This window comes from Macaca nemestrina, chromosome 6 (genome assembly GCF_043159975.1).
Source record: "Macaca nemestrina isolate mMacNem1 chromosome 6, mMacNem.hap1, whole genome shotgun sequence".
In the NCBI taxonomy this organism is placed as follows: Eukaryota; Metazoa; Chordata; class Mammalia; order Primates; family Cercopithecidae; genus Macaca; species Macaca nemestrina.
Genome location: NC_092130.1, coordinates 29,893,049 through 29,913,684, shown reverse-complemented (window position 1 = coordinate 29,913,684; position 20,636 = coordinate 29,893,049). Strand labels below are relative to the sequence as shown.

General features: G+C 53.4%; 1 protein-coding gene across 8 annotated transcripts in view; it reads left to right on the top strand.

Moving 5' to 3' along the window:
* LOC105466868 (treacle ribosome biogenesis factor 1) overlaps positions 1–20,636 on the top strand; it is a 41,948-nt gene that overhangs the window by 12,985 nt on the left and 8,327 nt on the right. Inside the window, exons 7-23 of one of the 8 annotated variants that reach the window (XM_011715997.3) lie at positions 118–348; positions 1,313–1,525; positions 1,754–1,948; positions 2,089–2,298; positions 2,480–2,692; positions 2,843–3,031; positions 3,228–3,473; positions 3,566–3,763; positions 6,040–6,177; positions 6,364–6,543; positions 6,667–6,867; positions 10,215–10,322; positions 15,676–15,862; positions 17,636–17,772; positions 18,833–18,946; positions 19,245–19,464; positions 19,994–20,079. In XM_011715997.3, coding sequence (XP_011714299.2) covers positions 118–348; positions 1,313–1,525; positions 1,754–1,948; positions 2,089–2,298; positions 2,480–2,692; positions 2,843–3,031; positions 3,228–3,473; positions 3,566–3,763; positions 6,040–6,177; positions 6,364–6,543; positions 6,667–6,867; positions 10,215–10,322; positions 15,676–15,862; positions 17,636–17,772; positions 18,833–18,946; positions 19,245–19,464; positions 19,994–20,079 — 3,066 coding nt within the window. Of the gene's footprint in view, positions 1–117; positions 349–1,312; positions 1,526–1,753; positions 1,949–2,088; positions 2,299–2,479; positions 2,693–2,842; positions 3,032–3,227; positions 3,474–3,565; positions 3,764–6,039; positions 6,178–6,363; positions 6,544–6,666; positions 6,868–10,211; positions 10,323–15,675; positions 15,863–17,635; positions 17,773–18,832; positions 18,947–19,244; positions 19,465–19,993; positions 20,080–20,636 lie in introns of those variants that run through there. The other 7 variants (XM_011715998.3, XM_024788211.2, XM_011716000.3 and 4 more) reach the window with 7 other exon arrangements.

The window sequence follows — 20,636 nt, the reverse complement described above, 5'->3', positions numbered from 1 at the left end:
GCTTAAAAATCCAATGGCATTAGGAAAGAGCTTTATCAACTGTTGAAGCACCTAATACAGAACCTTAGGGGAAACAGTAATTATTATTAATTTTCTAATTCCATCCTCTTGTTCCAGGGGAAACCCTCAGTAAAACCAGCCCAGGTCAAAGCCTCATCGGTTTCTACTAAGGAGTCTCCAGCAAGAAAGGCGGCCCCAGCCCCTGGGAAGGTGGGGGATGTGACACCCCAGGTCAGAGGAGGGGCCCTGCCCCCAGCCAAGAGGGCCAAGAAGCCAGAAGAGGAGTCAGAGAGTAGTGAGGAGGGGTCTGAAAGCGAGGAGGAGGCCCCTGCAGGGACACCAAGCCAGGTGAGGCCTGGAGGAGGGCTGCCCCTTGGAGGACCCTGCGGGTCCCCCAGCAGCCTGAGCACTATCCCATGAGCACCTCTGCCACTGGAGTTGGGGAGAGGGAGGAGTACGGTGTGAAATTGAAGAGCAAGAACAGCCTGCTTCCCACAGGGGAGTCCTGCACTCTACTTTGTCTGTGACCAACTTTGCTTCAGTTTCTCTGCCTAGTAAATGGGCCGCTGTCCTTCCCAGCCAGTCATGCTGTGAGGTACTTGAGAAGTTTTGATTGCCTGGTCCTCTGACGTCTCAGGACAAACCAGACCCTGAGCAGGGAAACACCATGTTAGCTAAAGGGAATCCAGTTCCCTTCCCCATCTGCTGGGAGTGGGCAGGGCTGCAGCCCCAAGGCTCTGGGTGCATCCCAAGGGTAAGACGGGGGGCTGGAAAGCAATGGAAGTCAGAGCAGGAAGGAGGAAGAGTGAGGGTCACCCACCCAGCCCCAGGCCTAGGGAAGGACAAGGTGGAGGCATGCAGTAGGTAAGCAGATCCCCTGTGTTAGCTGCTGGTAAATGGTAAAGGGGAAAGTTGGGTGGGGGATGTAGGAATGGCAACTTGAAACGGAGTGATCTGGGCTGGCCTTGGGAGAAGGCGTCTCAGCAAAGACCAGAAGGAGGAAGCACTCTTAGGAAGGTCATTCCAGGCAGGGGCTCAGCAACTGTCAAGGCCTTGAGGTGGAAGTAGGACTCCCTCCCTGATCTTGCCCATTGTGTCTCCCAGGTGAAACCCTTGGGGGAAAACCCCCAGGTGAAACCTGCCTCCACCATGGGCACGGGGCCCTTGGGGAAAGGCGCTGGCCCAGTGCTACCTGGGAAGGGAAGCAGAGGGGGTCTTAGGAGCCTCATTAAGGCCTCTGGACTTTATCTTAAAGGCATCATCAGAGAGTTCTCACAAGCAGGAGAGCAAACTGCCCTTTCTTTTTTACTAGGTAAAGACCTCTGAAAAAATCCTCCAGGTCAGAGCTGCCTCGACCGCTGCCAAGGGGACCCCTGGGAAAGGGGCTACCCCAGCACCCCCTGGGAAGGCAGGGGCTGTAGCCTTCCAGACCAAGGCAGGGAAGCCAGAGGAGGACTCGGAGAGCAGCAGCGAGGAATCGTCTGACAGTGAGGAAGAGACGCCAGCTGCCAAGGCCCTGCTTCAGGTGAAGCCTGAGGAGGGAGACCCCATGCAGTCAGGCCCTCCCCAGAAGGCTTCTCAGGACTTGTTCTCCCACTCTGTGTCAGAGCCCGGGGCGTGCCTCAGACCCCAGCCCCTTACTCCCCTCTCACTGTGTGGTGTCATTTGCCCTATCTGGTCTTCTTTACCTGGTGTCCTGTGTCTCCTCACACATCCATCCCCTGGGCTGTCTCCCCTTATCTTGTTTCTCCAGGCAAAGGCCTCAGGAAAAACCCCTCAGGTCGGAGCTGCCTCAGCCCCTGCCAAGGAGTCCCCCAGGAAAGGAGCTGCCCCAGCGCCCCCTGGGAAGACAGGGCCTGCAGTTGCCAAGGCCCAGACCGGGAAGCAGGAGGAGGACTCGCAGAGCAGCAGCGAGGAATCGGACAGTGAGGAGGAGGCGCCTGTTCAGGTGAGGCAGAGGGGAGGGGTGGAGAGTAGCCCCATGCCTAAACCCCAGCACCTGCATGGGTATGGCCACCTTTGCCGCCTCCAGCTCCTGTCTCCTCACACCTTCCGGGCTCTCCCCTCTCATCCTGTTTCTCACTCCAGACGAAGCCTTCAGGGAAGACCTCCCAGGTCAGAGCTGCCTCGGCCTCTGCCAAGGAGTCCCCCAGGAAAGGGGCTGCCCCAGCACCTCCTAGGAAAACAGGGCCTGCAGCCACCCAGGCCCAGGCAGGGAAGCAGGAGGAGGACTCGGGGAGCAGCAGTGAGGAGTCAGACAGTGACAGGGAGGCACCGGCAGCCATGAACGCAGCTCAGGTGAGGCTGGAAGCCGCCCTGCATGGCCTGTGCCTTGCCTCAGAAGACCTCCTGTGGGCTTGACTTTTCCTCTCTGAACCTAGAGCCCTGTGCGGCTGGCTTCGTTTGCTCTCCTCCCCACCTATGTCTTCACTCATATTCTCCTTCTGGACTCCCTGATCTTGTCCATTGTGTCTCCCAGGTGAAGCCCTTGGGGAAAAACCCCCAGGTGAAACCTGCCTCCACCATGGGCACGGGGCCCTTGGGGAAAGGCCCCGGCCCAGTGCTACCTGGGAAGGTGGGGCCTACAACACCCTCGGCCCAGGTGGGGAAGTGGGAGGACTCAGACAGCAGCAGTGAGGAGTCATCAGACAGCGATGATGGAGAGGTGCCCACAGCTGTGGCCCCAGCTCAGGTGAGGCCCCTTCCTGTAGGCTCTTTTCTTCCCCTCAGAGTGGAGCCACCCATGGCCTCCCACTGGGACTCTGTCTACCGTCTTGGTCTCTTAATGTCTGTACACACCTACTCTGGGCTCCCTCTCCTGATCCTGTGTATCTCACTCCAGGAAAAATCCTTGGGGAAAGTCCTCCAGGCCAAACCCGCCTCTGGTCCTGCCAAGGGACCGCCTCAGAAGGCAGGGCCTGTAGCCATCCAAGTCAAGGCTGAAAAGCCCATGGAAGACTCAGAGAGCAGCGAGGAGTCGTCGGACAGTGCGGACAGTGAGGAGACACCAGCAGCCATGACTGCAGCTCAGGTGAGGCCTGGGGAAGGAGGCTGCCACATGGCCTGATCTACCACACCACAGTCAGCCCCCCAGGGAGCTGTGCTTCCCTCAGGCAGATCATGGGTTCTGACTGGTGGGGCAGAACAGTAGTGGGGATCCACCTCAGAACAGATGGGGGACTCCGAGTTCAGGAATCTTCTCCAGCCTTTCTTTGGTGTCCCCTTAGGCAAAACCAGCTCTGAAAATTCCTCAGACCAAGGCCTGCCCAAAGAAAACCAATACTGCATCTGCCAAGGTCACCCCTGTGCGAATGGGCACCCAAGCCCCCCGGAAAGCAGGAACTGTGACTTCTCCAGTAGGCTCATCCCCAGCTGTGGCTGGGGGCACCCAGAGACCAGCAGAGGATTCTTCAAGCAGTGAGGAATCAGATAGTGAGGAAGAGAAGACAGGTCCTGCAGTAACCATGGGACAGGTGAGGCCTGTGTTTAATGGGGGGACCTCAGGGCCGCCCCTACGTGGTCCTTTGGACTCCTAGAGACACCTCTCTTCCACTTGTCATCCCAGGCAAAGTCTGTGGGGAAAGGCCTCCAGGTGAAAGCGGCCTCAGTGCCTGTCAAGGGATCCTTGGGGCAAGGGACCGCTCCAGTACTTCCTGGGAAGACGGGGCCTACGGTCACCCAGGTGAAAGCTGAGATGCAGGAAGACTCTGAGAGCAGTGAGGAGGAATCAGACAGTGAAGAGGCAGCTGCACCTTCAGCACAGGTGAGGCCTAGAAGGAGCAAGCCCATCCCACCCACAGCTGTTCCTGAGCCAGGGCTGAGGATGGGCTTGATTGGGGGCTAGTCTTGCCTGCAGGTGTGCAGAAGCCTCAGCGGTAGCCTCAACACCGCGTCCTTCCCTGTCTTTCACTCCATGTCTCCTCTGCCCATCAGAGCTCCAGGGTCTCTTGTCTTGTTGGCCTTTTGAGCTCCCGCTGATGTATTCCCTGTGGTTTCTACAAGCTCTGGAGTTCCCACCTGCCAGATGCTGCCCTTGTCTGGGGCTGCTGAGGCCCTGTTCCTCGGGGAAGTCCTGTCTCTGGAGCATGGACGTGCTCCTCCAGTGTGGAGTGATGGGGTTGAGTTAGAGGGTGTAAGCCTGGGCTGCACAGCATGACAGGTGAGAGTATCTAGACCTTTTACAGGAGGCGGCGGCATCTGAACCATGGGCTGAAAGAGATGGGCAGGGAGAGTGTTCCAGCAGAGGAAGCAGTCTATGCGAGGCCAGGGAATGGGAGAGTGCCCGGCTTGGGTGCCTTGCCACAGGCGGCACATTGTGGTGGGATGGCTGGCAGGGGTTTAGAGTCAGACCGCCTGGGTTAAAGTTTCAGCCCCAGCCCCACATCCTGGCAAGTGCTGAAGTCCTCAGAGCCTTACTCTTCTGTAAACACAAAATCAGCCCTCACAAGTTTGGGTAAGAATTGAGGTGAGATCTCACCTGCCACACCCAGCAAGGGACCTGCACACAGCAAGTTGTCTCGTGTCACCCTGACGATGGGCCAGGCTAATGTGGAACAGATCAAGAGTGAGGTCTCCCTGCCTGGAAGAGCTGAGAGAAGATGGCTCACTCCCTGCACTCACCCACCCACTGTTTATTATTTTTAATTGTTGCTCTATTTTTTTCTGTAACCACTCAGAAATTAGTCATTTCTTTTTTCTCTGTACCAGAGCACACATTTCTACTGATTTTTTTTTTTTTTGTCCCCCTCTCATTGTTGACTCGTGGGACCCGAGGGTCCTAGGATTCCTCCATTGAGGCTTTTAAGCTCTTCAGGGGCCCCTTCCAGAGCCTCCTCTCCTCTTTCTCAAGCTGCAGGCACATTCCAGACCCAGTGCCTTACAGAGTTTCCTTGTGCAGATCACTTAAATATTTGTCTTCCCTTCTGAGCCTCCCACCTGTACCATGAGGTGGGTGTTTTGCTTTTATTTTTTGAACCATGAGCTGTTTTGAAGTAAGCTGTTTAATTTCCAAATATCTGGGATTACCCAGGTTTCTTTTTGTTGCTGATTTCTAATTTAATCACATTGTGGTTGGAGAACATATTTGGTATGATTTCAATCCTTTTTTGTGTATTGAGACTTGTTAGGTCAAGTCAGTCTTGGTGTCTTATTTCTTGTGGAAAACATGGCTCCCCTTTGGAGGACTTACGTGCTGTGCTGATGAGTACCTCGGCCTGAGTCATACTTGGTCCACACTGTAGGGAATCTTTCTTTTTGAAGTCCTGATTCTTCACCTCACTTGACCTCATGTGTTTGAGGAATACTGGGGGATGGGGATGTTTTCTGACACTGACCAGATGCCCTCCCTGAGTGAGGCAGGGGTCTTGAGATGCTGCCACATTCCTCGTTCTGTTTCACATCAGGCTTGCTGTCACTCCTGTCAAGGATCTCACTCTGGGAATTTCCCTCTTTCTTGCTGTCCTTCTATTTGTTGGAGTCCCTGACAGGCCTTTTGGGGGTTCTCTGGATATCGGTTAAGACTAGATTAAGCTGAAGAAAACCTTGAACAACAAGTATCTTGTTCTGCCGTGGCTGCTTGAGCTCCAGCTCTTACCTCAGCATTCCATCTAGCCTGGAGGAGGAAGGACATGTTTCTGACTTTTTATGGTACTCAACTTTCTACGAACCGGAATTTAATGACATGGCCACCTAGCTGAAAGGGAGCCTGGAAAACATCTTTGTTTTAGGTAGTCTTATGCTTAGCTAATGCTAAGGAAGGCACGCACAATGAGTTTGAGTGTTTATGTTCCAGACATGTTAAACTCTGAATCTCCTATTTAGTCTTCATTATAACCCATAGGTGGGCCTTATTATTATCTCCATTTGTTAGAAGACTGAACTGAGGCCCAGTGAGATCAAGTGATGTGCTCAGGTTCACACAGCTATTGCGTGGAGGAGCCAGAATCCAGACTCAGGCTCCGGCTCCAGAATCTGTATTCTTGGCTAGCTGCTTTACTCTCTCTCACTTTCTCCCTCCTTAATTTCCTTTTCTCCACTCAGGTGAAAACCTCAGTAAAAAAAACCCAGGCCAAAGCCAACCCAGCTGCCGTCAGAGCATCTCCAGCAAAAGGGACAATTTCAGCTCCTGGAAAAGTTGTCACTGCAGCTGCTCAAGCCAAACAGAGGTCTCCAGCCAAGGCAAGTGGAGCCAGAAGCCACAGGAGGTGTGGAGGGTTGGAGCAGAGAGGAGGACCACTCACTGAGCCCAGCCTGGAGAAGGCTCCTGCATGGGCAGGCCACCCACCCAGAGTTGTGCCATGGTGGAAAGTGGGACCTGAAAGGAATCACTTCCACCTCCAATCCTGTTATCCCCCTGCAATTCAGGCGAAGCCACCGGTGAGAAACCTCCAGAACAGTACTGTCTTGGTGAGGGGCCCAGCATCTGTGCCACCTGTGGGGAAGGCCGTGGCTGCAGCAGCTCAAGTCCAGACAGGGCCAGAGGAGGACTCGGGGAGCAGTGAGGAGGAGTCAGACAGTGAGGAGGAGACGGAGACGCCGGCTCAGGTGAGGGGGAGGGAATGGAGAACATCTCCTACATGGGATGTAACACTTTTGCCGCATCCAGCTCTTGTCTCCTCACACGTCCACCCTCCAGGCTCTCTCCCCTCATCCTGTTTCTCACTCCAGGCGAAGCCTTCAGAGAAGACCCCCCAGGTCAGAGCTGCCTTGGCTCCTGCCAAGGAGTCCCCCAGGAAAGGGGCTGCCCCAGCACCTCTTGGGAAGACAGGGCCTTCGGCCACCCAGGCGGGGAAGCAGGATGGCTCAGGGAGCAGCAGCGAGGAGTCAAACAGTGATGGGGAGGCACCAGCAGCTGCAACCTCTGCCCAGGTGAGACTTGCCAGGCCTCTGAGCCACCAACACCCACTCCTCAGAACTGGGGTATAGGGCCGGGCACGGTGGCTCACACCTGTAATTCTAGCACTTTGGGAGGCCAAGGCGGACATATCACTTGAGGTCAGGGGTTCGAGACCAGCCTGGCCAACATGGTGAAACCCCATCTCTACTAAAAATATAAAAATTAGCTGGGCATGGTGGCAGGTGCCTATAATCCCAGCCACTCGGGAGGCTGAGGCAGGAGAATCCCTAGAACCTGGGAGGCAGAGGTTGCAGTGAGCTGAGATCATGCCACTGTACTCCTGCCTGGGTGATGAGAGTGAGACTTTCTCAAAAAAAAAAGAAAAATGAAAAACCAGGGTTTAGGGCCAGGTAAGGAAAAGGAAGGAAGGTCAGGTTAAGGCTTAAGGCTCTGGCTCCACCATGCCCTCTTCCCTCTGCTGTCATCCACATCTCCTTAGGTAAAACCTGCTACTAAAACTCCCCAAACCAAGACTTCCCTCACTAAAAGGGTCCCGGGTCTATGTCTAGGTTGAGGTTTCCACCAGCCCTATAGGCTAGGCCAGTATCTCCCACCAAGTCATGTGAGACCAAGTGTCTTACATGTTGGTTATTGTGCATACGTTGACGTAATACAAAATGACTCTCCCTATCAGAGTCCCAAGGAAACTTGGAGTGTGGCACAGGTCCCCCGAGGCCCTGAAGAGATGGAGGAAGTCTCGTCCCTCACCTTGGCCTGGGGCCTCACATAGGCAGGTGCATCTTCTCAGGCAGGGCTTGTCTAGCTTAGTGCCAAGCCTGGGCCCTGAAGACTAGGGAGAAAGAAACTCTGGACAATTCCCTCGGTCTGCTTGCAGGAGACAGCAGGGCTTGCTACATCCTACAGAAGTGTGGGATGACAGACTCCAGCACTGCCAGGGCACAGGTGTGTGATGGACGTGACTGATGCAGGCCTGGCAGAAATGATAGATGTCAGCCGGGCGCAGTGGCTCAAGCCTGTAATCCCAGTAGCTTGGGAGGCCAAGGCGGGCAGATCATGAGCTCAGGAGTCCAAGACCAGCCTGGCCAACATGGTGAAACCCTGTCTCTACTTAAAAAAAAAAAAAAAAAAAAAAAAATACAAAAATTAGCCAGGCATGATGGCGGGTGCCTGTAGTTCCAGGTACTCGGGAGGCCGAGGCAGGAGAATTGCTTGAACCTGGAAAAGCGGAGGTTGCAGTGAGCCAAGATCGTGCCATTGCACTCCAGTCTGGGCAACAGAGTGAGACTCTGTCTCAAAAAAAAAAAAAAAAAAAAAAAAAGATGTCAGGAGAGATGGTAGATAATGGTAGCAAGTAGGACAGACCGGGGAGCCCTTGCCCCATCCATAAGGACAGTTCCTATCAGCTTCAGCCAGTCATGACTGTGGAAATGGACCTTCTTTGTGGCCAGATCTTCCATTTCTTAAGGGAAGCTGGAAGTCCCTATGCCAGGCCAAGCTGCATAACCTCTCTTAGATTTGTTTTCTTCATGAGTAAAACAAGCACTGAGATGAATGCTCCCTACCCCTAATCTCTGCCTTTGATATAACAAACCATTACTGGGGGCGAAAGACATTTGGCCCTGCCCTCAAGGAGCTCACAGTCTGTGGGGCAAGACAGGTGGCCGGATTATCGCAGAGTATGCTGGTGGTGCTGACAGCTGAAAGAGCAGGTCTCTGAGAGGCCAGAAGAGGAGCGGGTGATGGAGCTGAAGGATGACCAGGCACAAAAGTGGACAGGGCCCCTCAGTGGGTGCAGACGGGCTGGGCATGAACGTGCATGGTCACTGAAGGCTGCTGTCCTACAAGCCGTAGGCCCTCCCAGGTGCTTATTACTGGTAGATTTATGGAGGACCTAAATGACAGACTAAAGCATAGGCCTCAGCCATATTTTGGCCTGTGTAGTATTTTTGTTTTTAAGTTTTCAACGAGTTCCTCTCTCCATCAGAATGGCCTAAGTTGCAGGAGAAAGCCCCATTCAAAAGAGCTTCACTAAGGGGATTGACTCTTACAGTGCACAGAGTCCCAAGTTCCAGCTGCTGAAAAGCTGGTTCCTTCAGCTAAGCATCAGTGGTGACCAGATTTCCATCTCTGTGCTCCATCAGCTTTATGGTCATAGCAGGGCTGCAGCATCTCCTAAAGTGCTCGGGGCAGGCCAGGTGCAGTGGCTCACACCTGTAATCCCAGCACTTTGGGAGGCTGAGACAGACGGATCACTGGAGGTCAGGAGTTCAAGACCAGCCTGGCCAACATGGCGAAACCTGTCTCTACTAAAAATACAAAAATTAGCTGGGCCTGGTGGCACTGGCCTATAATCCCAGCTGAGGCAAGAGAATCGCTTGAACCCGGGGAGGAGGAGGTGTTGCAGTGAGTAAGATTGTGCCACTGCACTCCAGCCTGGGCGACAGAGTGAGCAGAGCAAGAGTCCATCTCAAAAAAGACTGAGGAGTAGACTTAAGGCTACTCAGACCTCAGACTGGACGTGCTAGCTACCCTCTTAGCCATAGACAAGAAGCCAGTAGTTCCCATGACTGGCTGGGAGGAGGGACCACCCTCCCTGAAGCATGTGGTAGGAGCCACTGAACAGTGAGGGTTCTGTTAGCAAGGAACAGATGGGGGCATGGCTGTTAGGAGGCAGCCAGCAGTGTGCATTGTAGTTGCCCCATTTAAAAATTGGAAATGACGTACAGATCTTCCAGCTTCTCTTGAGAAATTGGAAGCTCAGGCAGCCTGGGTCCTACTTTCTTGGCTAGGCTGAGTAGGGAAAAGGGGTCCCCCATTCCAGTAGGGACCACTGAGCTGCCATCACCACCAGCATTTCCACCCGGATCTCTGAGTCGTCCTCTGACTGCAGTGTTCACCAGTCCAGCCCCCATTATCATGCCTGCCCCAGCAGGAGGGTATGGTAGCCAGTGGAACACTTCTAGGCAGCTCCTGCTTTTGGCTGGGGATGTTACAACCAGAGGTGAACTGTGCTGGGACCACTGGCTTGTGCCTGCAACCTTGTCCCAGGCTGCTGTCACCTCTTGTCCAGACCCTGGGCCAACAGCCCTGCAGCCCTCAGGTTTTAGCTGTATCGGAGTCATAAATCCCTTTCACGTTCGAAGTTAGCTCTGGAAGGAGCTAGCAGGGTGGAAGCATGTTTCCGGTGGCTGTGGGGCAGGTCAGAGCAGCAGCTATTCCTGTGCATGTGCAGGAAGGGGCCACGGTGCCTCCCCTGGAAACCAGAGTGCCTGAGGATCATTGCCTGCTGGCTCTTTCCCCCTCAGCAAATGCCCCTCTCCCCGACCACGTGCTTATCCAGGTCTTGTCCCCTCAGAAGGACAGTAACTCCAAACCTGCCAGAAGCAAGACCCTGGCCCCAGCACCTCCAGAGGGGAACACGGAGGGGTCCTCGGAGAGCAGTGAGGAAGAGCTGCCACTGACCCAGGTACGCCATGCCTTCTCTTTGCAGTCGCTGCAGGGTCAGAGCTGGGTTGGCAGGCCTTGCGGGAGAGGGCAGGTCTTTCCCATTGGGAAAAATCTCGTCATATTTAAACAGCATCTCACAGCTTCCAGAGCTCTTTCCTCTATTGTGACATTCATCTGAGCCCTGTGAGGCAGGCAGCAGTGCACAGTTAAACATACAGGCTTCAGAGTGTTGGGTCGAAGCCCGGCTCTACCACCTAACAGCTCCGTGGTCCTGGGCAGACGCCTTTCTCCTATGTGAGGCTCAATGTTTCAACCATAAAATGGGGTTAGTACTAGTGCCTCCCTCCTGCCTCTGCACTGGAGCCAGCACACGAAGTACTTGCCACAGTCCCCTGCCTAAGAAAGGGTGCCTGGTGACTGTGAGAAGGCCAGGGAGTGTTGCCCCATTTGACAGATCGGGAACCAAGCCTTAGAGTTGAAGCAGTTTCCCGAAATTCTCATGATTCATAAGAGGCTGAGGAAAGGTGCAAGCACTGGTCCCCTGGCTCCCTATATCTCTGTTGCCTGTTTAGGACCGGGAGTCTTCTCAAATCCCATGAGCTTTGCCCAGGACTCTTTCTCAAGCGCCTGTGGCATACCTTCACATGCTCCACTGCACCCAGAGCTTAAGCCACAGTCCTGCCCAGGCTACACCCCCAAGGATGAGACCAGGCCCACCTTATCTCCCTGTACTCCAGAGGCCTAAGTCAGCCATGCTGGTGTGGTTCAAGCTTCTGTGTGAACCCTGGCCCTTCCATCAGACAGCATTACCCTTTGTCCTCCTCTAGCCCCAAGCTCCCAGAAGCTTCTGCCAGGCACCTCAGAGCACCAGCTCCCCTCCCAGGGCCTAACGACAGATCCTGGAGTTCTGCAACCTCCAGACCAGAGTGGTCTCATGAACCACCTCCCCTTGAATATCACATACCACGTTCTTACCAATTCATCAGTAAGGTCAGATGCTGTTTGCACACTTCCAGCAATAGGGTGCTCACTGCCTCTCACTTTCCAATAGCACAGATTACAAAAGTAAAGAACCACCACCACCAACATCGGTAACTCCCTGTATTTGCATTTTTCTGTTTAATCCCCACAACAGCCCTATGAGGGTGGCTCCCTTTGTGGTTTGCATTTTAAGGAACTGGGAATGAGGCTCAGAGAAGTTGAGGGACCTGTCCCAGCATCACATGGCTGATGGCAAGTGGACAGACCTGGTGTTGGAGCCCAGGCCATTCACATTCTGACCCGTTGCCCGGGGCTGCCCCAACACTCCCCTCTCCCAGGCGTGGGCATTGCCCTCAGGCTCTGGGTGGAGCCTTTACGAGGCCACCTGCCTCTCTGAGGGATCTCAACAGCTGGGAGGGAGGGGACCGCTCCACCTTTCTCTGTGGGGGTGGACTAACACAATTAAAATGAACATCCTGCTTAAACTGAACCGTTTAATTGGTGTGTTAGTCCTGAAGATTCTGGAGTCCCTATTTAAAAAGCAGAAAGAAAAGTCAGCAGTTTGTACCTTCCCCCAGGAGGCTTTGGGGAAGACAGGCATAGCCCCAGGAAGCTGCAGCCTCTTCCTGATTGAGAGATTTTTAGTTCCTAATCCCCAGCTCACTAATTAATTATGATTATTTTCATTATTGTACATTTATTGAGCACCTCTGTATTGACAAGTTTCAGTCTGATTTTATTAGCCCATCAGTGGGGAAAGGGATTGAGGCCAGGGTGGTGGGCAGAGCCCCAGGCTAGGAGGCAGGGATAGACACTTGGGCTCCATTCCTAGACCCTTCACTGTGCCTCCGCCCCGTTGTGCAGAGCAGACCTCAGGCCAGAGTCTGCTGGGGTCTGGGATAGCTTCCAAATTTGAAAACAAGTATGTGAGGTGATGCATATGTTAAATAACTTAATTGAGCTATTCCACAATGTATATGTGTATCAAAACATCATGTAATATACCACAAATATATGCAGTTTCACTTGTCAGAATATAATTTTGTAAGGCCAACTTCTACTAGTTTGTCAAAGAGGTAGGCCCTGCTCTCGAAGTTTTAGGTTGAATCGAAGAAAAAGGAAACCTGTAAGAAATTAATTTGGGTATTAAATTGAGGCCTAGCGTAATTGGTTCTTTTTTTTTTTTTTTTTTTTTTTTTTTTTTTTTTTTTTGAGACGGAGTCTCGCTCTGTCGCCCAGGCTGGAGTGCAGTGGCGCGATCTCGGATCACTGCAAGCTCCGCCTCCCGGGTTCACGCCATTCTCCTGCCTCAGCCTCCCGAGTAGCTGGGACTACAGGCGCCCACAACCGCGCCTGGCTAATTTTTTGTATTTTTAGTAGAGACGGGGTTTCACCGTGGTCTCGATCTCCTGACCTTGTGATCCGCCCGCCTCGGCCTCCCAAAGTGCTGGGATTACAGGCGTGAGCCACCGCACCCGGCCGCGTAATTGGTTCTAGAAGGAGCTCCAGTCTGGTGCCTGGAGAACGAACTACTAATCCTGGCTCTGGCACCAGTTTGCTGGTCACCCTGGGTGATGCCACTTGCCTTCTCTGAGCCTCATTCATCTCAGTCTCTGAGATGAGACTTCCTGGGTGGGTGGGGTGGACCTTGAGGCTCCAGGCCACGTCCCCAGAGAGAATTTTTCAGTCTCCCGGAGTGGGGCTGGCCTAGATCTGTTAACCAGCCCCAGGCAGTTCTGAGAGAGCTTCTTAGAGGAGTGTTGCCTTTGTGGTTATGTGCCTTGCCAGGGTCCGCAGCCTAGGCCATCAGCCCCCTCTCCCCACTCTGTGCCGCAGACTTGTTGGAATGAAGGCACAGTTAGAATGAGCTCAGCTTTGACAGGAGGGAGTGAGCACTGTCCTGAAATCCCCTAGGTTTGGTTCTGCAGGCATCAGACCTGCAGGTAGGAGGGGTATCCCTGGGTTCCCTCTGGGTGCTTACTGCCCAGCACCTATAGGGAGGTACAACCACATGTTCAGACTGTGCTGGTTTGCTGCTTCACTCCCATCAGTTTTTTCCTAGCTGACCCCAGAACTACATTCCGGTGTGTACTGTGCTTTGCAGTTTCCACAGTGCATTAGAACCCTTGCAGTGAATGAGCCCAGGCTAGGATAACTACTAGCCCTTTCATTAAACAGGAAACTGAGGAGCAGAAAGTGGAAGGGCTTGACCACACAGTGAAGTCATGAGAGGTGGGATGAGAAGCAGGTCTCCCACTACATCCTGGGCAAACTTCACTGCCCACCTTTGTGAACTCTACAGACTAATGCACTAATGCCCCGCCCCGACCCCCCACAGCCAAGCCCCTTGCACCACCTCCCTCCTATAGCCCAGAGGCCCAGTGGGGTGGCGTGGGCGGGTGGAACTAAGAGGAGGCTTTTGCTGCTGAGCTGCTTTTAACATCCCAAGACGCTATTGTTTGCCTCAGTGGGTTCGTTGCTTCTCTTCGTCCCCGACAATCTGTTCCTGTCTTCTCACATATATATAGATCCCCCCTCCCTCAACTGTAAGCTTTCTCCCACTTTCCATCCTTCTCTTTTTTATATCGTAGGAAGGAAGGCTCTGGAAGTGGCAGATCAGAGCAGCCGTGGGGGAGGCTATTTGGCAGGGGTAGGAAAGGCCTAAGCCCAGGGAAGCTTCCACCCTCAGGCAGGCACCTTTCTGTTTTACTTTTTACTTTATGCCTCTCTGCAGCACTTTAGCACCCTGAGGAGCCAGATGTGCTAAGTCGGGCTCAGAGGGTAGACAGGATGGTGCAGCAGAGACCAGTCTGGACCTGACTCCACTCCTCCCTTAGCTCAGGCAGCTCCCTCTTCCTGTCCTCCAGCCCTTTACTGGCCAGAGAGGGAGCAGAGCTCACACCAGGTCTGACATTTGGGGAATGGAAAGTAGACCTAAGCAGCTCCCTGGCTCACAGCCATGTGTGTTCTCATTAACTGGGGGTTTGGGAAGGAAATGGGCCTGGAGGTGCCCTTGCGTGCGGTGAACATGTTCAGGGATGGTGCAGTTCACAACCAGACTGGCCTGCAGAATACCAGGGAGCTGCTGTTGCTTGTTTGCTTTTTCTTTTTTTTTTTTTTTTTTTTTTTGAGACGGAGTCTCACGCTGTTGCCCAGGCTGGAGTGCAGTGGCGCGATCTCGGCTCACTGCAAGCTCCGCCTCCTGGGTTCACGCCATTCTCCTGCCTCAGCCTCCTGAGTAGCTAGGACTACAGGCGCCCGCCACCGCGCCCGGCTAATTTTTTGTATTTTTAGTAGAGACGGGGTTTCACCGTGGTCTCGATCTCCTGACCTTGTGATCCGCCCGCCTCGGCCTCCCAAAGTGCTGGGATTACAGGCTTGAGCCACCGCGCCCGGCCTTGCTTTTTCTTTTACTGTTTTATTGGAAAATTTAAAGCATACCCAAAGATAGAGTGAGATAAAGAACCCCCAAGTACCATCCCCAGCCTCAACAGTTAGGAACTCCTGAGCAGGCTCGTTTCATGCAAACTCTCCACTCAGTTCCCCAACGCCCCTGGATTACTTTGCAGCCAGTCTCAGACGTGTCAGCTCATCCACCAGGATTTCAGTATGCAGCTCTCAGTTATAAGGACTTTTTTAAGCACAACTACAATACAATGTCACACCTAATAAGTTGATCTATCCAGTCAGTGTCCCTGCTTCCCTGATTGTCTCATGGAGTTCAGTTAAAGGCCACATACTGCATTGAGTTATTAATCCTCTAAGTCTTAATCTGTTGGTTCTCACCCACTCACCTAACCCTTGTTTCTCTTGTACTTTTTTTGTTGAAGAAACTGAATCGGTGTATAGCTGGGGAGTTTCATCCTGGGCCACGTATCAGGAGGGCTGATTCAGAACCTCTGGGGTGGGGGCAACTAGACTAAATACCTCCCCAGGTGCATTGTATATTCCAACCAGGCAGCCTTGGAAAACTGCTCAGACCAGCCCCTGCATTCAGCAGGTAACTGTCTCTGAAGCCAGCCAGGGGAAAGAAGGCAGAATTGGACATTCTGGCCTTGACTTTGCTTCCAGTAGGCACGGTGGCCTTGGGTCACTCCCTTCCCCTCTGGGCTTGCAGTTTTCCCACTTGTACAAGGGAGCTGATCCTGCTGAACGCAGGGCTTCACCCTGAGGGTCACGTGGGCTCCTGTGAGTTGTGAAGTGCCGCGCTGGGTCTTAGCAGATGTGTAGGGTGGGAGGGGGCACCCTGGGCAGCTGGAATGGCTTCTGTGCCCAGCTGCCCCTGAGCTCTGTGGACCCCTTGCCTTGTAAAACACTCCCTAACCCCATCACCTCCTTTCCCTGGCCAAGCCTTTAATCACTGGGGGGGTGTTTTGTTTTTGTTTTTCAAGGTGATTAAACCCCCTCTGATTTTTGTCGACCCTAATCGTAGTCCAGCTGGCCCAGCTGCTACCCCCGTACAAGCCCAGGCTGCGAGCACCCCGAGGAAGTCCCGAGCCTCGGAGAGCACAGCCAGGAGCTCCTCCTCCGAGAGCGAGGATGAGGACATGATCCCCGCTACACAGTGCTTGACTCCTGGTGAGCGCAGTCCCTATGCAGTGGTGGGAGGGGCTGCCAGCACTGCCCACATTGAGGCCCAGAAGGGACAGGACACTGGCTGAGTCACATAGCAAGGTGTTGGTCAGGAAGGGCTTGGGACCAGGTCTCTGGGCCCTGCATTAGCCATTCTGATTATGGTCTGGCTCAGACCTGCAGTTCTGGGGGAATAGTTGCCACGGCTTTTTTGTGCCAGCCCCAGGCATGGAACCCAGAACAGTGGCTAGAAGCTTCAGGGACCAGGTTCCTCCATAGTCTAAGGAATAATTCTGTATCAGTTGACTGCCTGTGGAACGAGTGGTCAGGGTGGTAGTGAGTTTCCCATCCTTGGTGGCATGTAAAGTGGGTTAGGCAATCCATAAGCCAGAGACGTTACAGGGAGAGATTTCATCTATCAACGAGAGGCAGGACCAATCTGAGGTTTCTTTAACTTCTGAGAATCTGTGATTCTACCAATGACAACAGGAAACGGGCTAATGTTACTATTACAGTTATTATAACATTTTTACAAGGAAATAATGCCTGATCCTGATAGGATAATTTAAAAATACAGGCCGGGTGCAGTGGCTCATGCCTATAATCCTAGCACTGTGGGAGGCTGAGGCAGGCAGATCACCTGAGCTCAGGAGTTCAAGACCAGCCTGGGTCACATGGCGAAACCCCATCTCTACTAAAAATACAAAATAATTAGTCTGGCAGTCGCCTGTAATCCCAGCTACTTGAGAGGGTAAGCCACGAGAATTGCTTGAACCCAGGAGGCAGAAGTTACAGTGAACTGAGATGTGCCACTGCACTCCAGCCTGGGCAACAGCGAGACTGTCTCAAAAAAAAGAAAGCAGACAAAATGCAGATTACTGCTGGACACGGTGGTTCACACCTGTAATCCCAGCACTTTGGAAGGCCATGGTAGGAAGATCACTTGAGGCCAGGAGTTCAAGACCAGCCTGGGCAACATAGTGAGAGTTCTATCCTACATATATACATTTATATGTGTGTGTATATATATATATGTGTGTGTGTGAGTAGGTATATTTGTGTGTGTGTATATTTTTTTAATAAAAGTGCAGATTAGCACATAAGAAACTATATCACCTGTAATTCTGCCCCAAATACTGTTAACATTTGACAAATGCTAACTTTATAAAAACCTAAGATATACATGTGTTTTAAAGCAAGACCATACTGTAGCTAACTCTCAGTAACCTTTACTGGATATTTTATGACATCAGGTTTTTTTCATCTTTACATATTTGCAGCACAATTCCTAATAACTACAAAGAAATCCCTTGGGTGGACATACTACAGTATGTGTAGCCAGCACCATGTTGGAGGAAGCAGAGGGTTTTGTTTCAGGGTGGAGGGGTGAGGAAGTTGGCTGTTATAAACGTTGCTTTAAAGAATATGCATGTAACCAGGCCTCTGCAGATAACCACGGGGACTCTTAGGAGAGACGGTACCTGTGCTCTGGCCCATTGCTCAGGAGTGGCAGCCCGAGCAGCTAGGAGGGGATGGGATGGGGTGAGGAAGCCTGGGGTCACCCCCAGAGCAGCCATTTGAGCTCCCTGAACCTTGTCAAATGACATAATGACATCTGCCTGGGAGGCTTGGAGAGGGAAGTAAACAATCTTATGCCTCTGTAAGCCCTGAGCACAGCTCTAGATCACCAGCTCAGGCCGGTAAACTGGGTTATTGTCACTGCTGAGGCGGCTATGGGGCTTGTATGCCCTGATGTGCCCCCGTCTCACTCCATTTCAGGCATCAGAACCAACGTGGTGACTGTGCCCACTGCCCACCCAAGAATAGCCCCCAAAGCCAGCATGACTGGGGCCAGCAGCAGCAAGGAGTCCAGTCGGATATCAGATGGCAAGAAACAGGAGGGACCAGCCACTCAGGTACCTAGTGGGCAAGGGAGGGCAGTGCAGGCCAGTGGGGTGGGGCCCTACTTCCACACTTAACCACATGTGCTGATGGGATGGCCTGCAGTTGCTGTCACCCCCACACTCCAGAGGTGGTAGCCTCACAGCCAGAGGCTTTTTGGCCTCCTGGCTACAACCCCCGTGTTGGCTTCTCCTTTGAGTTATGAGGAAGAGTAATCTGGGGACACAGCCTCCCCGCCAAGCAAGCCCCTGCACCTCGAGTCCCTCATGAGACTTTCCAATGTGGTGGGGCTTTTGATTTTTTTTTTCTTCCAGTTTTGGAATGCCATGAACAAAAGTTGCCCTTTTTTGGTGTTTGTAATAGTGACGTCAGCATTCTTCCCAGCCTTCTCACCATCTTCGGTGCATTTTTATTTGGTCCTTGCCTGAATCTAAAAGCTGGGCATTTTAGGGTTAATGGCTGGTGCATTGTTTAAATCATAAAACTTAGCACACATCCCCACCCCAAGGGCTGTGACGTGACCAGCATTCAGCAAGGCCAGAACCCGCTGGGCCACCCTCCAGGCAGGGAAACTGCAGGTACCAGGGCCTTCTGGGGAAACGCTTGGGGATGAGGGAAACTGAGAGGTGCGGACAGCTAGATGAGGAGCCGGGGACAGCTGGATCGGGAGCTGGGGGAGAGGAGAGGAGCCAGGCCGTGGCAAGGGCCACGCCACATCTGAGGGCTCTCTGCAAGGGGTCATACCCAATTTCCTAAGTTCTCTCTCCCTGACTGCTGGTGGGTGTAAGAAGTAGAGATGGGGGACCACCAGGTTGGGGATTGTCCCCAGTGAAGGTGCTGATTGAGTGGTGGGGCCTAAGCTGCTTCCCTGCCCTGGGCTGGGAACTGTCCCTTGCTCCTTGAGGACAATGTGATTAGCTCATAACCTGAAGCCTGCCACCAATTTTGCCCCTGTGACTGCCCCTCAGTCCGCACTCCAGCCCTCAGCCCAGCTAGATGGCATCTGACCAGGGTGTGGCACAGCTGGCATCCCGAGGACTCGTGAGTCTCAGGGCTACCTCTTGCCACCCACAGGTGTCAAAGAAGAACCCAGCTTCCCTCCCACTGACCCAGGCTGCCCTGAAGGTCCTCGCCCAGAAAGCCAGTGAGGCTCAGCCTCCTGTTGCCAGGACCCAGCGTTCACGTGGGGTGAGCCTGGGGAGCAGGGGAAGCAAGCCCGCGGAGCATAGATGGTGCAGGCGTGGCCCTGCGTCCTGGCACCAGCACTTACCTGTTCTGTGACCTCTGCACTTGGTTTGCCTCCCTGGGCCTCAGTGGCCTAATCTGTAAGAAGGAATTACAGTACCTTTTGTAGTTGGGAGGATCAAAAGAGGCTGCATGTGTGCCCTGTCTAACACAGTGCCTGGCCCTATTGAAGTGTTCAGGAAGGACCAGGTCTTACTTGCCCTAATTTTTCCTTCCATTCCTTCTCCTTTCACCGAATTAGGCTGACAGTGCTGTGGGAACGCTCCCTGCAACGAGTCCCCAGAGCACCCCCGTCCAGGCCAAAGGGACCAACAAGCTCAGAAAACCTAAGCTTCCTGAGGGCCAGCAGGCCACCAAAGCCCCTGGGAGCTCAGATGACAGTGAGGACAGCAGCAACAGCTCTTCAGGGAGTGAGGAAGATGCTGAAGGGTCCCAGGTGGCCAAGTCGGCCCATACGCTGGGTGAGGGTGCCGGGGAAAAGGAAGGGTGGGCCAGGAAGAGGGTGGAGTGTGGCCTGGTGGAGCCATAGCTCTGGCCTCAGCTCCATATCTCAGACTTGTTCTGTGCCTGTGGCTGAGCCTGGGCCTCAGTTTCCCCACCTGTACAACTTCATGAGAAAGTCAATCCAAATGATTTCAGAGACCTGACTTTGCTGTTTGACCACTCTCAGCATTTTGGTATCAGACTCCCTTCATTGGCTCCCCAAAACTCCAGGGCCATGTTTCCGGAACAGTGGAAAGCAGGGAACTAGAAATGGGGCCTCAGGAGTTAGAAATAAGGCTTTGGCATTCAGATGTCGTGCCTAGCATGCTGTGACTAGCGATGAGTGTGCAAGGAGTGTTGAAGCAGTAGGAAGATTTGGGGTGGGGCGGGGATTGGGGTAAGGGACCTGCAGAGAGACCAGGGCCTTCCTCAAGGGCTCTGCCCCTCCCGGCTGGAAGGGGCCACCTGGGGCTACCAACAGTAACTGGAGATACTGTGCTTCTCCAGTAGGTCCCACCCCCTCCAGGACGGAGACCCTGGTGGAGGAGACTGCAGCAGAGTCCAGCGAGGATGATGTGGTGGCGCCATCCCAGGTAACTGCAAGGGAGAGGGCTGGCAGCCCAGGGGCCTTAGGATGGAGCCCCAGGCCAGGCTCCTGTCTACTCCATCACTCAGGTCAGGAGTCTGGGTCCCCTCTCTTCAGAGGCCTTGGGCAAGGTCCTGTCTGCAAGGCACTGCATGTGGCCCAGCCAGCAGACCACGGCCAGGCTGCCTCCCTCCCCTCGTAGAGCCCTGAGTAGCTAACCCTTAGGGTCTGTAGAAGGGATTGACCTTGATTCTGGGTGATGTCCAGACAAAAACATTCTTTAGCCAATTTCTTTTAAGGTTACTTACTATCTGTATGTGGCAAAAACTAGTAATTTTCCATTCGCATTAATAAGAAATTTCCTTTTTAAATGTGCCTGTCTAGAAAGTGTATTAGGAGGGTTCAGGAGGCACACACCAAGGGCTGAAGTGCTGCTCTGTGCCTTGCTGTCCGCCCACTCTGCACCGTCAGGGCAGGGCGATCCTAGAGGCCGCAGGCTGCTTTCCTCACAGCAGTCCGTCACTCGGGCTGGGTTATGGCGGGGGTCGGGGTGGTGGCAGCCTG